General features: G+C 40.8%; 1 protein-coding gene across 1 annotated transcript; it reads right to left on the bottom strand.

The window, feature by feature from the left end:
* Positions 1–6,735: 6,735 nt before the first annotated feature.
* On the bottom strand, positions 6,736–11,034 carry SLITRK5 (SLIT and NTRK like family member 5). The gene is made up of 2 exons (XM_069972340.1): positions 11,017–11,034; positions 6,736–9,386 (listed from the first exon to the last, which is right to left on the bottom strand). The coding sequence occupies exon 2, from the start codon at positions 9,376–9,378 to the stop codon at positions 6,736–6,738; it is 2,643 nt and encodes an 880-aa protein (XP_069828441.1). The 5' UTR covers positions 9,379–9,386; positions 11,017–11,034.
* Positions 11,035–15,869: the final 4,835 nt, after the last annotated feature.

Genomic DNA, 15,869 nt, shown 5'->3' with positions numbered 1-15,869 from the left:
AGAGACCTATATGAGCCCTTATCTTTTGCGAAACCAATTGTAGTTTGCAATGACAGGCTGAATTTTTCCATAACATATGCTGCGAAACCGGAAAAAAATAATTTGTCAAATTGAAAAAAAAAAGGAATTTGTCTTTTGATTTTGGGGAGTTTTGCATTTACGCCGTCCACCCTATGGTAAAACTGACTTTTATGCATGTTCCATCAGTCGTTACGATTGCAACGATATGTAACAAGTATAACTTTTATACTATCTGATGGCCTGTAAAAAATTCAAACCATTGTTAACAAATATATGTTCCTTAAAATCGCTCTATTCCCATGCTTATAGCACTTTTATTCTTGGGTCTATGGGGTAGTGTGAGATGTCATTTTTTGCGCCATGACATGTACTTTCTATTGGTACCTTGATTGCGCATATGCTACTTTTTGATCAATTTTTATTAAATTTTTTCTGGATTTGATGCAACCAAAAATGCGCAATTTTGCTATTTTTTTTTTGCGCTGACGCCGTTTACCGTGCAAGATCGGGAATGGGATTAATTGATAGTTCGGGCAATTACGCGCGTGGCGATACCAAATATGTTTGTTTATTTATATTTGTAAAATGGGAAAAGGGGGATGATTTGGACTTTTATTAGGGGAGGGGATTTTTTTATTAATAAAAAAAACATTTTTACTTTTTTTTTTACTGTAACTAAAAGTCCCCCTGGGGGACTTGTATATAGACAGCACTGATCTCTCATAGAGATCAATGCTGTGTATATACACAGCAAAGATCATTGTAATCGGTGATAGATTGCTATGGCCTGCTGCAGGCCACAGCAATCTATTGCCGAGCCAGGATCAGCGTCATTGCGACGCTGAGGCCCGGCATGGGCAGAAAACGGATCCGTCCCATGGAGATCCGTCCCACTAGACACCAGGGATGTGCAGTACAAAGCCTCTAAGTGCAGCTGTCCGGTTTGACAGCTTCATTTAGAGGCTTAATTAGCTGACGTGGCAACGGGACCCACGCCGCGTAATAGAGGCGCTCCCTGGCTGCACCATGACGTTTCAGATACGTCATGGGTGGCTAAGGGGTTAAAGCAATGATATTTTAATTTACAAAAAGGTTATCTAGTGAAAATCTTTTTCTTTCAAATCAACTGGTTTCAGAAAGTTAAATAGATTTGTAATTAAAAATCTCAAGTCTTCCCATACTTATCAGCTACTGTATGTCCTGCAGGAAGTGGTATTTTCTTTTCAGGCTAACACAGAGCTCTGTGCTGACATCTGTGTCCGAGACAGGAACTGTCCAGAGCATCAGCAAATCCTTTCCTGCTCTGGACAGTTCCTGTCTGGAGAGCACTGTGTCAGACTGAATAGAAAACAACATTTCCTGTGGGACATATGGCAGCTGATAAGAATGGGACGTGAGACGTGAGATTTTTATATAGAAGTAAATTACAAATCTATATAACTTTCTGAAACCAGTTGTTCTGAAAGAAAAAGATTTTCGCTGGATAACACTTTTGTAAATTAAAATATTATTGCTTTAATATCCTTCAGCTATTTTAGTATGTTTTTTTAGAAGTGAATGATGACAGTGAACTTGTCTACCTGTAGCTGGCAAATGTAACAAGTCCATTATCCCTTTTCTTACGTTTTCCAGCAATATCTCCTCTATATAAATATGTTTGTTATAGGTGCTAGGTGTTATAGATGCAAAGTAAGTGAACAACTTCTGTATAAAATTGTATCAAATCTCATCTGTATTTTAAATTAGGTTACATGTATACACATCTGTATATAATTATTATAAAAAAAAAAATATATATATATATATATATATATATATATATATATATACTATCATGTTTGGACTAGTATTGTGCACCATATGATGGAAGGCATAGTTCCTGTAAATGCTCCTGAGGTAGCACTTTATTTAAATTTCATGTGATCTGAATCTCAAGTATCCTACGATAATTGAGACCTTAATTGCCCATTCCTCTCCTCTCTGTCCCTATATCACCCTGTCAGTCTCTCCCTACTCTGCTCTAACTGCCTGCTGTGATCCTGCTTTTCCTCCACACATCGCCAACTGGCCACCTCTGTTAATGAACCACCTAATATAGGAGGTGAGGGAAAGGTGCTGACATCACCCACAATCTGCCCTCCTATCCTCTCCTCTCTGTCCCTAAATCACTCTGTTAGTCTTTCCCTGCTCTGCTTTAACTGCCTGCTGTGATCCTGCTCTCTCCTCCACACACAGCTGAATGGCCACCTCTGTTAACAAACCACCTTGTATAGAAGGTGAGGGGAGGTGCTGACATCACAGAAGGGCCTGCAGCTGATTGGACAGGTGCTAGGAATTAGGGTTAATCCCTTTCTCCTGCCCAGTGATGCTCCAGACAGCATGTGCGGACGCCATTTAGTATTTTTGAAAATTTCCATAACAAATCGTCAGTAATTTGATTTGCAGCATGAAGCGAATTGACAGCGCGATTAACAGCAAATCTTAATTCGCCAGATTCGCTTCGCTCATCTCTAGTTGTTGTCAATAGATGGCCGTCTTTCCCCTCTAAATGACAGTACATTTCTGTAGTTTGAACATAGCCTACTACTGTATTTTATACATAAATGATGAAGCATAACAATGTCAATTTCTACATAAACTAATCCACAAGTCACTTCATAGTAAACATTAGGCTATTTTTCCACAACACCTTTTTATGTGAAATAACAGACGTGGTTTTTCAAATAATGGCTTTTTTTATAATGGCAGCAATAATTGATGATCATGGTCATTATTAATGGCCATCATTATAAAAAAAAAATCATCTAAAAAAGACGTTGCGTGTTAAAGGGAAATGGACACATACATAAAGTCCTGGTGTAATACACACCACTATTCAAACAAGATTTGTTCTGTTTGCAACTTTTGCCTCTTCTTTTTTTGTGGGTTGGCACTGGTATAAACCATGTGACAAGAAACCATCTTTTTTACATGAGTAAAATGTAGTCCAGCCTTTGATAACTCCTGAGACTTGGAGAGAATGTTGTCCCTTACAGAAAACTCCAGATATCTCACTAAGAAATAATATGAATATTCCTTATTAGAGATGAGCACAACTTTAGCATGTTGAAATCCGACTGTTCTGCATTCGAATACCAGTGGCTGAACAAGTTGGATACAGTCCTAGCCAGTTCAGGAAAACATGGATGCAGCTTATGGCTATGTTCACACTATGTAAAAACATTGTAATAATAGACGTTTGACATAGACATGTTTCTCTGGATTCCCCACCTTTTTCCCAAAAAGGTGGCATAAGTACTTCTCTGTATTCCTCAAAAATAGAGCATCCACAAGAATTTAAACAGAGAAAAAAAAAAAAAAAAAATGCATATAAAAGCACCCCATAGAAATTTACTGATGCTGAATTAAATGCATAAGTACATTAGAACCACAGTAGAAAAAGTCCTTCAAATGACACAAGTACCCCTACAGTGTTAGGACTCATGAAATAGGGCATGCATCTAATTATTTGCACTTCATAATACACCTGAGGACAATATTTAATTGCTATATGTTAAACACTTGAACACCCATTCACACATGAATGTTCATGTTATGTTAAAACACATTAGCAATCCATTTAAGTCTCTGATATTCAATTAGTGGATCACATCTGGTATGAAGCCGCTAGAGTCTGCAAAGCTTATAATTTGGGAAACCTTGAACAACTTGTAAAAAAGGGGGGAAAAATAGATTATCCATGAAATTAAAACAAAATCTGCAAAATCTGTATATTGTTTTATCTGATGCAAAAGTATGTATATCGCTGAGAAGGCCATCTTTAATGGCACTAGTAATGCTTTATATAAATGACATAGGCATAGGCCTAAATGTAATCCTGGTGTATAGAAAATATGTTATGTGTCATATAAAAAGAAAACTGTGAATGCTAAAGTAAAGATTGGTATAATCAATTTCAATTTTAATAGAATTATTTAATTTCTTAAAATATAATTTTACATTGAATTCCCAAAAGTTTGTAGATTAAATAAAGTACATATCACTGAACAAAATATTTGAATGTAAATAAAATAACATCCTCCATACATTACAAAGCTGCCTTATAGTATCCTGTCTCTTCTGTCTCATGTATCAACAAAATACCATCAGCAAGTGTTTGGTATAGACATATGATGGATGTGTAACCTTTGCTATTCCAGTAAAATACAGACATTTTTCTTATAATGGTTAAACAGATTGACATCATATATTTATTAACATATTACTATGTTGATCTTTATTTACTTATATTTTAGTTCATGTGGCTATGTCCCTATATTGTAAGCAGAAATACCATATTATGTTAAAATCTTTCACTCACCAGAATATGCATTATCTTATTGATCCTCTTCTGACTAAAGTATACACTGTACAAATGTTGATCAAAATCATAATAATCGTGCATAAAAAAATATATATTTTATTTAAGATTTATTTTTTGTATAGATTGATTGAAACTGGAATATTATTAGAAAGAATCATGAAAAGTTGTAAACAAAAAAAAATAGGTAGAGGAGTTTTTTCTGTTAACCTATATTAACTTGATAAGTAAAGTTGATGATAGAACAAAAATCAATAGCTTGAAAAGAAAATCTTAAATACATGAAAACATGAGTATAATAAAGCATGCACAGTAAAAAAAAAAAAAAAAAGAAAAAACCTTTAAGGTATATCATTGCTGTGTTTCCATATCTCCAATATATATAAAATAGCATATGGTGCTTTAGGGGGCACTGCGTTGAAAGAGAAAATAAATAGAACCTCTATAATCGATAAATTATGCAGGGGGTCAATCCAACATTCATTACAATATAGTTCATAAAAATATGTTGTTTTTTTTAGGGCAGTTCTTTGAACGTTGCATATCCCTGTTTATATACTTGAAAGTGATGAATACAAAGTACAATATGTCAACAAATAGATCTTCATGGAAGAATCTATTAAAGTGTATTCAATAAGTAGGTCATTGCATATGAGAAATAAGTCTCAGGATGCAAAATATTAAATATTTTTAGGAAGAGGCTACAAACTACTTTTTTGACACTAGAAATAGCTCTATAATAAATACTAGGTAAGTGGATTTCCCATGGGCAAAGGAAGGAAAATCCTAACTTGAATCTATCAGTGTCATTTTAATTTACTGGAAGGAGTAGGTGTGTGTGTGTGTGTGTGTGTGTGTGTGTGTGTGTGTGTGTGTGTGTGTCTGTGTGTGTGTGTGTCTGTATGTATGCATATGTATTTCTGTGATGATGCCACTACATACCCTGTTGCAGATATTAAATGAGAAAAAAAAGAAAATGAGCTTGTACAAAAATAAATATTCTTAGGGTTTAAGTATCAACACAAATGCAAATGTTACATGCTCTGAAGGGAGAATGTACGCAATTCTATTTCATTCTTGTCAAACTGGGCATTAAGAAATATGATATGGTACCATTACTTTATTTGTACTGAACTGGCAGCATTGTTTAATATTTGAACACATGCCCAATGACAAAAACTTAATAATGGGTTTAGAAAAAAATTGATGCTAAAATGCATCCTGTATTTTACTGTTGCTCATACAATAGTATCACTTATTGGATATATGTATCACAGCACTGCACTTCAGAAAAGAAAAGAAAGGTAGTATAAAAAGAAACTGTGACTCTTTTCTGAGCTTTGCACATTCCAATATGTCAAACCTACCAAGTGACAGACACATGTCAATCTATACAGTGCAGTTGAAATTGGCTACAACAGTAGTCAAGATATTACATTTGGTTCACTATCGAAATAAATCTTTTCACCTAACACCAGATATTCCCTATATCCTTCATTATTCAATTCTGTAAAGTGCCCAAAGATAATTGTAGATTTCATTATGCCTCTTATAGAACAATTGCAACAGCATCATTGACTGACATGCTTGCTCTTAGCCTCCTTGCTATTTGGTCACTTTCCTATTTAATTGCTTAGAACTATCTCTGACACCTATAACCATGTTAGCCATCTCTGATATGACAACTTCTTTATGTAGTGCAACACATCTGCGCAAACCAAAGACCAAGAAATAGTGAAAGATAAAAAAAAAAAGAAAGAGAGAGAGAGAGATGCTAATGTGCATATAAAAATAGGTGCTACATTAAAATATTTGATATTTCAACAATAAGTTATTTAACTACCCAAGTTATGGATTTGATGTCTTTGCACTTTAGAATTTGTTTACACCATCTATGGTGATGCATAAAGATCATAGCTTACATAATTTAGCTTCAAAAGTCCAGAAAGCATACAAATACATCCTGTAAAAATGGACCTTTATATTAAACTTAGGGGAAGGGGGTGCTAAAACACCATAAAAGTTATTTAGACCCACCCTTGTCTGAAGGGTTATAGCATATGTGTGGTAAATTCATCATATATACCTCCTAGCACCAGGAGTGATTCCAACTCTTTAATTCTCAGGCTGCAGACATAGACCACAGAGGAGACGACCTCCTGCAATCACTAAGTGTTGTGCCCCGTTTATACAATTGATGTTGTCCTACAAAAAAGGAGAAGAAAATTTGCACACCCTTTCAGTAGAATTGCTGCAGCTGAAAATCTTGTGCCAAGGCACTTCATCCGAAGGTTGAAGCAACAAAATCATCATATAGTCCTTTGTTTCAGAGAGAAAACTGGGGTTGGAGGGGTCTAGAACTGGCTGAATGTTGTCTGTTTCTCCAGTACTTCGAGGTAGTCCGGCTCCACATTGAGTTTTGCTTTTAATTCCAGGTATTCGTTCCTGTTAGGTTCCACATAGACAGTACTGGGTGTGCTGTATAGCACTGCTTCTCTTAACCTGTCCGGGTGCAAGTACTGACGCTTTGCTTCATATTTGGGCGTGTAGGTAAAAGCAGGGGGGTTGCTATATTTATACTCGATGTTATTCCCAGGTGAAGGTCCCTTATCAGGTTCGAGAATCCCCCTATATACACGGTCAGTGTCTTGCACAGGCGACAGCTCCACCCTGGGCTCTATAGTGCTGACACTGTAGCCTGGGCTCCTCAGACTGCGATCCCTGTCCTCTTCTAGATGATTCCTGTAGGTGACTTTAAGTTCTTGGAGATCCTTGTAGTCATCAACAGAATTGCCCTCCCTAGATCTATAGATAGGGTTTTTGCACATGTGACCCAAGGGGTGGGGGATGTACTCATAGACATGGCCGGCTGGGGTCTTGACTTTAGGCAGAGGTCTGTTGCTGTACACACTGTACTGCATGTTGAATGAGCTCACGTCTGAGTTATTTGTGCTGGCTGGCTCGTTCTGATTCTTTTTCCTTCGTTTCATCACAAGGACGAATAGCCCTGCAGCCACAAACACAGACATAATGAAAACCAAGAGCAGGCTCAGTATGAGCACAGACAAGGGCACTGAGCTCGACACGTTATTGAATTTAATGGGATAAATGAAGGTGGTGGTACTCTCTGGGGGCTGCTCCTCTGATGGGGTGGACGTGGGAACTAGAGTGTCAGAGTAATCTGGGCAAAGGAGATCAGACTTGATCAGTCTCATTTCCTTCATTGCAAATTTCTTCGGGCTTTTACAGATGACATCATCCACCAGGACTCCTACACTGAGCTGCTCCAGCCAGAGCTTCATGCCCACTACATCACACGTACAATCCCAGGGGTTCTCGTGGAGGTCGATCTGCACCAAGGATTTAAGCTGGTCCAACACCCCACTCACTGTCAAGTGGGAAAAATTGTTACTTCTCAGGTTTAGTCTTGACAGATTCAATCCAGAGAAAATGTTGCTAGGTAAGTATTTCAGGAGATTGTTATTGAGGAACAAGAGGTGGAGATTGGGAACGGAGTCAAATGTACCAGGTTCGATCACTTTAATAGCATTATATTGTAGGAAAAGATACTGAAGGCTTTGAAGGCCATAAAACAAGTCTGCTGTCAGCTTTTCAATAGAATTGCCATTTAAGTAGAGTCTGCGTAAATTAGTCAAATCCCCAAAGGCTCTTTCCTGGATAACTGATATCCGATTGTTCCCAAGATGGAGAAGGTCCAATCCAGTGGAGTCAAGGAAATCCGACCTTCGAACCAGAGAAATATAATTGCCTGTCAGATACATCTTTTTGGGGTTGTAAGGTTTAGGGTGTAAGTCGGAGATACTCTGGATCTTTCTCTCCTGACAGTTGACGTTGAGTCCCAGATTGGAGATCTGTAGGTTGCACGTACAGTTTGTAGGACACTCCAAAGGCACTGGGGATTTGGTCTGGTAAGCAATATATCCATTCTCTTTGGGAGGGTGGTGGGATGTGGCTCGTACTCTGGACTTGTTAGGTTGCCGTGTGCTTTTAGGTTTTGTCGGGTTTTTGTAAACAGAGGAGGAGATGGTGGCCCCAGAATTGACTGAGGCTGGGGTGGTGTGGAAGTACTCGTTTGTACTCCGAGGGATAGGTGGTCGCATTTCATAGGAAGGAATCAATTTCCTGGGGCACAATTCCTGCTTGGAAATCTCATCTAGATCTCTCCCATATAATCTAAAAGGGGTCTCACACACCACATCCCCGACTAGAGCAGAGTAGGAAATGCTGTAGAGCCAGTCCTTCAGGGCGATCAACTCACAAGAACAATTCCATGGATTCTCCTCCAGCTGCAACTCCACAACCTTATCCATATGTTCCAAGAGACCCACAAAAGGGAGGACTTTCAGTCTGTTCCCTCTCAGGTCTAGGTGTGTTAAAGGGACAAAACGGAATAGATTGGTAGGCAGAGTGGACAGAAGGTTGTCGTTGAGTATTAAGACTTGCAAAGTGTGAAGCCTACTGAAAGCATTAGGCTCAATGGCGATTATGTAATTGTAATCGACTTGCAAATACTCCAGACTTTCTAGGCCAATGAAGGTATCGTTCTTAAGAAGTTCCAACTTGTTGTTATTCAGATGCAGCCTCTTTAGACCCTGAAGTCCGTTAAAAGACCCCGTTTCAATATCCTGAATGTCGTTGTTCCCTAGGTGCAGTATAGAAGCCCCGGTGTAGTTAACAAATTCATTTAAGTAGAGACGGTTTAGGAGGTTTCCAAATAGAAAGAGATGATAGATTGGGAAGCGTGGAGGGGTGATCTCAGAAAGGCTTATGATCCCTCTGTTCTCACAATTCACCGACAATATGCCATCTCGCTCCTCACAAGGACAATTGTCGCACACCTCTCCATAGGATTCTATTGTTTCTGCCCAAGAGAGAAGCAGGGATGTTAAAGCAAATGCGATCGTCTGTAGGATCCACATCTGCATTTTCTTGTTTAAGTCCTGGTCAAACGTGACTGCGGAGCAGCAATGGTACATTTTACCTCCTGTGAGACAAAATACGAGACATTTTAAGTAGGACATCAGCACAAGGAGACACACACACACACACACACACACACACACACACACACACACACACACACACACACACACACACACACACTGCTGCAATGATAAATGCTAGAGACACAGTCACCATTGCACATTATAGACCATTTGCAGACAGGTCTGTGTAATACACGCCATGAGCAGACAGGTTTGCACTGCTAAAGGTTCCTAATCATCTAGAAGTATGCATAAAATGGCTGTCACCTCGGCTTCCGGAGCTCTTTGCCCACTTTCCCTGGCTTTCGAGCCATTTCAGCACCGCACCATTGAACAGCGCACTGTACTATCTCCATATTAATGTACAGCCTTCCATTTCATCCACTAGAACTTGTGTAGGGTCTAGTTCTACCGCAATGCGTTACACTCTTTTATAAGCAAAGCTTCAGTTTGTCTACAGATGATTTCACCACATCATCATCATCATCATCATCATCATCCTCATCCTCCTCACCACCACCACCACCACCACCACCACTGCTAACACGTATAGAATAATAGAAAGGAACGTCATGTTCACTGTTGCTTTGACGATGCCCAAAGCATCCATAAGCAAAATGGCATTTCCTATCAGTAGCTGACTACGACTATGCTGTGCACATACACCCCTCTCTCTCTCCTCTGCTTACAGCAAGGGGCAGACATCCTTTCCTCTACTAATAATCCATCAAGGTTGCAGAAGGGTTAATCATTGCACACATATGTACATGTCTCCAGGGAACGTGTTTAGTCAAATATCATTTACTTTGGGGATGCTGTAAAACTAGCTTAATGGGGAGAATCGAATAGATCATTCCTATTTTCGCCATTGTCAATACTCTCAGCATTAAAGCTGCTGATTACAGCGAGGGATGGTTGCTGATGGTCCTCCTAGGGGGATGAGGGAACATACAAGAAACTAGTCAGTAATAGAAATAGCCCTGTGCTGCTATCTAGCTCCTATTCCCAGCATAGAACTGCGATCAGCATGGCTGTGCTTGCATGAGGCTGTTGTCAGGGAGCAGTATCTATGTGCTGCACAAAACCATGGTGTACTCGCCCTCACCCTACAACAACTTGCATCTCAACACCCACCACCGACAATGGCAACTGATCGGGGGGGGGGGGGGGGGCAACAACAACAAACGCCTGGCTGCCTATGGTGCTCATTCATACCTTTCCGGTTGCTGTCCAAACCTATTCATCCACAAATCCGTTGGTGATGGCCAATCCTGGCTATAGGTGGCTAGTGATAAAAGTTTAATAGAATTGCAATTGCTTACCAGAAATGCCAGGTGGGTGATCCAAGCTCCACTACCTAGACTACATGAAGCATGGGCTGGCATGAAAGCTTAAGAATGACTATTACTTATCTATTAAGACGGATCCCCAGTTTCCTGCACTGCTCCTAAGCCAGCCATCCAGTCCTGTGTGATCAGACTCCAGCACAATTGCACTAGGTTGCCCAGAACATACCAATGAAACAGGGAGCAAGGCATGGGGGACAGCAGCTGCAGCAGCATCCCCCTCCTCACCCCCATCATTTAACCTGCATCCAGCCTCTTAATAAGCCGAAATCCTAATACTTACTCAGACTTGAGTCTCCAGGGCCCAACCATCGCGGAAAGCCATGAAAAATGCATCTGCTGCTGTGTGATCAGGGTGGCAGGAGGAGAGGCGGCTCTTGGCTGCAGTGTGACCAGTAGCCCTCCTCACACACAGCCCGCACTGCATCCATCCTCCGGCTCCACCAGTCCCATTGTGATTCCTATTCAAGCCGATGGGATTGCGGGGAGGTAGAGACAAAACAGCTCGGGAGAGCTGGAGAGAGGAGAGCGGGAGAAAGGGAAGGGGGATGGGGGCAGCGAGGAGGGAGGAGTCTGACACTAGGTAGGGTGGATGGGGGAGAACACTGAGCAGACTCAGCCTTTCTACTTATCAACTTGACAGCATCCTAGCATGCATTACATGTCAATCTAGTCCACAACTACAGTCCCTTTGCATAAGAGCCGCCTGATTGGCCTTCTTCCATCTGAGCGGCCATGGATGTGCTCAGCATTCATCTCCCGGACGTGTGGCCACTGCATCTGCTCTCATCCATTGGGTCACTCGTGGAAGTCACCCGTGCAGTCAGTGGGATCCATTTCTAGCACTCTGCATTGTGACTAGCAGAAGCACCTGTAATAGTGGAGCTCTATGGAGCAGGGACCCCCCGCCCCCACCTCCTCCAATAAACAGATGCTGAATGCTCTTTTATCATCCTGACATCCTCTTGTCTATGGGAAAGCAGCAGCAGCATCTTAGTGGGGGCTTAGCAGGCAGCCAGCTCGCAGCCAGCCCCAGCAGCTGATACACATGTTTAGTGTGCAGCCATGTCATCCTATTCTACAGACTGAAAAAAAGCCAAAAAAATCTGGGGGAGAGTGGAGAGTCAACACCGACAGATGGCGATACAAGGCGACAGTATTGTTGTTTCTTCTTCTTCTTCCCAAGGAATGTAAAACTGAGAGATGAAGCCATATCTAGCCCAAGTACATGAGGAGAGAGGCAGAGAAGCAATGCTTTTGTACACCAGACATATACAGGAGGTGTTTCCGAGCTTCCATCTTGTCTGGAACAAGGAGCTCTTCTAGCTTTCCATTGATACGTATAGATAGAGAGATAAGCAATACATCATCCAGAATGCTGGGCTTCACTGTGAATTGCACTGGTCACATGACTTGACACATGGACTCCCTGAGCAGCTAGAGTCACTCCAGAGATAATCTGTATAGGAACAAAGCAAATCCACTTTTACTATCTTGTAAAATGCCTGTGCCAGATGTGGCTTCGAATGTTTTCCTGTCATAATGTAAGTGAGAGAGACAGATCGGACAGCTGAGAGGGGCAAGGACATGCTGTGGTCTGACAGGGCCACATGGGTGCCATGCATGGAGAGCATTTCTGCATTAGATGCATTCATTGTCTGCCAGTGTGACTTCCTTACAATGACATACATTTCACATGGAGATTTATTGATTATTTATGTATTTATTGCTAATTTGATATGTATCATTCTCCATAGATCTCAGCAATGGATTTTATGTCATTGTGTTTATTCTAAGCATGTCTTACCCGATTTAACCCTTTGCACAGGAAGGAAAATATGGAGCTGCATTATCGATCTGAATCTAGGTTAACTATAGGAATGTGTCTGGGAAGTGAATTAGAGGCAATGTAGCACATTAGAATGAGGTTGCTGTTTGCTCAGATGCTCGGCCCACTAGGTGTCTCTGAGAGCACTTCTTTAATGGCTCATCAGAGTTGTGGAAGCCAAGGATGAAAGACAAGAGCAATGACTTGAAGCCTGGCTAACTAAATTAACAACTAGTAGAGTGGAACAGAAAAAAAGCAGGAAAGAAAATTAATTCTCAGAGTCATCACTGACTTTCAATGTGTGTTCTCTCCTCGGGTATTCGGAATAATTCCATTGTCATAGCAAGTAGCATATATGTGCATAATATGCTCTGTCTACTGTTTGTCTACCTACCGACATACACATTTAATATACATGTCTAATCTATGCATTCACCTTCTTCTTTTTCATGTAGTACAGTGTTACATCATTAAAGAGGTACTCCGGCTAAACTCTTTTTCTTTTACATCAACTGGTTTCAGAAAGTTATATAGATTTTTTATTTACTCCTATTCAAAAATCTCAAGTCGTCCCATACTTATCAGCTGCTGTATGCCCTGCAGGAAGTGCTTTTCAGTGTAACACAGTGCTCTCTGCGGACATCTCTGTGAGAGACAGGGACTGTCCAGAGCAGGAAAGGTTTCCTATAGGGATTTGCTGCTGCTCTGGACAGTTCCTGTCTGGAACAAGATGATGTTAGCAGAGAGCACAGTGTTAGACTGAAAAGAATACACCACTTCCTGCAGGACATACAGCAGCTGATAAGTATGAGAAGACTTGAGATTTTTAAATAGAAGTAAATTACAAATCTATGTAACTTTCTGAAAACAGAAGTTTTTTTTGCCTGAGAACCCCTTTAACACCATGAGGATTAAACCATTGAATCGAGAATAAACATATAAATATAGGTGGATAGGTCTCCATCAACTTTGCACACCTGAGCAGTGCATTTGGCTATTCTTCTTATGAAGTTCTAGTTCTATCAGGTAGTGTAAATACCAACTATGAATAAAAACTTAAAACCTGTAAAAAAAATAATATATATATATATATATATATATATATATATATATATATATATATTCTCCATTGTTGTCTAAAGATACATTCACTTTTTTTGTAGCTGTTAAAAACAAATCAGTAATGTTTGTAAAAAGCTATTTTTTATATTCATTGATTACAAAATTGTTCACTTTTTACCACTTTACGGCCAATTTTTTTGGTTTATTTATTCATTCATTTTTTGCTTTGTTTTGGTCGTTTATTACCCCAAATCAGTTGAAAATGAAGGAACTGCTAATTAAAGGGGTTATTCAGTGCTACAAAAACATGGCCATGTTCTTTCAGAGACAGCACCACTCTTGTCACCGGTTTGGGTGGGGTATTGAAGCTCAGTTGTATTGAAGTAAATGCAGCTTATTTGCAAACCCCACCTGAACTAGAGACAAGAGTCGTGTTGTCTTTGGAAGAAAGTGGCCATGTTTTGAAGCACTTGATAACCCCTTTAAAAATTTAGTGGAGCACTTTACTCCCTTGCTCCCTTGCTCAGCACTTGTCTCTATGAAGCCCGATATCATCATGACACGACTATATCTGTAGATTGGTAGGGATGTCAGAGACCCAGACTGATCAAACCTTTTTTTTTTTTAAACAACAGTATCAATTTAAAGAGAAATTAACAACATGGATATTCATATATACATGCTGACAGTTTTTAGGTGCCTATCACACAAGCATTGCATACAGTAGAAACCTTTGGAAATCTCTGTGATTCTGCATCTTTGGAAAAACGTTCTTTATTTTAGGCTGACAGTATCACACAGGTGGATATATGACACTGTCAGCTCCTGCCCTGCTCTCTGGCTGGCATTGTGTCTTCAGGCCACCTTATCACCTACTCCACACTGATTGACAGCCAGTTTACAATGAGTTGGGAGTCGGCAGTAATTCTGAAGGAGGTGGGCTGTGGCCTAAAGACACATCAGAAAATGGAGAGCAGGGTGGGAGTTGACATTGTCACAGACCCTCCTTTGCAACACTGTGAGGCTAAAACGAAGAACCTTTAGGGAATCAGCACGGAGAAGTTCCTGTGGAGTCCGTCGCTTGTCCCAGCTCATGGTCACACGCATCTCCGCCTATGCCATAGACTCGATTCTATGCACAGGCGGACTCTGCCGTCTGGCGAAAGGATTAATAAGTCTATGGAGTCTATGGGATGGATGGAAATGCACGCAGGCGCAAGCGGGGAAGTGTGACCGAATCCGCTGGAACTTCTCTACGTGGATTCTTCAGTGTGAACCTACCCTTATTCTGAAAATGTTGGATCTCACAGCATCGCTAAAGGTATCTATGCAATGCTTGTGTGATAGGCATCACGGCAGCACAGATATATGCATATACTTGTTGTTAGTTTCTCTTTAATGCTAGGATTACATTGTGACAAATGCCACACAAAAGCAAATTGCACCTGAGTCACATTATCAATATATTGGCATCATTTGTCTGCTAACTTTCTAACAGTTGTGACTTAGCTGTTAAAAGAAAAGATAACTAAATTGCAGAGAGGTTGTGAGCAGGTCACATTTGCAGGCAGTTTGCATTGAGGGTCAGTGGTGTTACGGTTGCATGCCATATGTGATCTGCCACTGAAAACTCCTTAACACTCTATGGGCAGACAAACATCTGCCCATGTCCAAACATGGACATCCCGCTGTGAGAATGTCAGCAGCCTGCCCTGTTAACCCCACCGTCGCCAGAGCTTACACATCACCTGCTCCCCACTCCGGCTTGCTTTGGGGCTCCCGGCGTCTTCACGTTCTGCTCAGCCAATCAGTGCGCTGAGGTTGGGCAGTGCACTGATTGGCCAAGCGGCATGTGCCTGGAACCCCCGAAGCAAGCTGGAGCGTAGAGAAGATGATGTATACGCTCCGGCGGCCAGGGGGTTAACAGGGCAGGCTGCTGACATCCTCACAGCGGGATGTCTATCCCTCTGCGAGATTGTCTGCCCATAGAGTGTACAGGGCAGGGATCCGCAGCGAATCTCACTGCGAATTCACAGAGAGAAATGCGCTGCTGATTCGTTACATGTAAACGCAGCCTTAGGGTGCGTTCACACCTACAGGATCTGCAGCTGATTTTCTGCAGCAGATTTCAGTTAAATAACTGAACACAGCATCAAATCTGATGCTGTGTTCAGTCATTTAACTGAAATCTGCTGCAGAAAATCAGCTGCAGATCCTGTAGGTGTGAACGCACCAAAAAGATGTTT

The sequence above is a fragment of the Dendropsophus ebraccatus genome, chromosome 5 (assembly GCF_027789765.1).
Source record: "Dendropsophus ebraccatus isolate aDenEbr1 chromosome 5, aDenEbr1.pat, whole genome shotgun sequence".
Lineage (NCBI taxonomy): Eukaryota > Metazoa > Chordata > Amphibia > Anura > Hylidae > Dendropsophus > Dendropsophus ebraccatus.
The sequence above is the reverse complement of the archived record's forward strand: the minus strand, read 5'-3'. Positions and strand labels throughout refer to the sequence as shown.

What these genes read in the sequence shown, in the direction of transcription:
- SLITRK5 (XM_069972340.1), bottom strand. Translation starts at nt 9,378, where the DNA reads ATGTACCATTGCTGCTCCGCAGTCACGTTTGACCAGGACTTAAACAAG.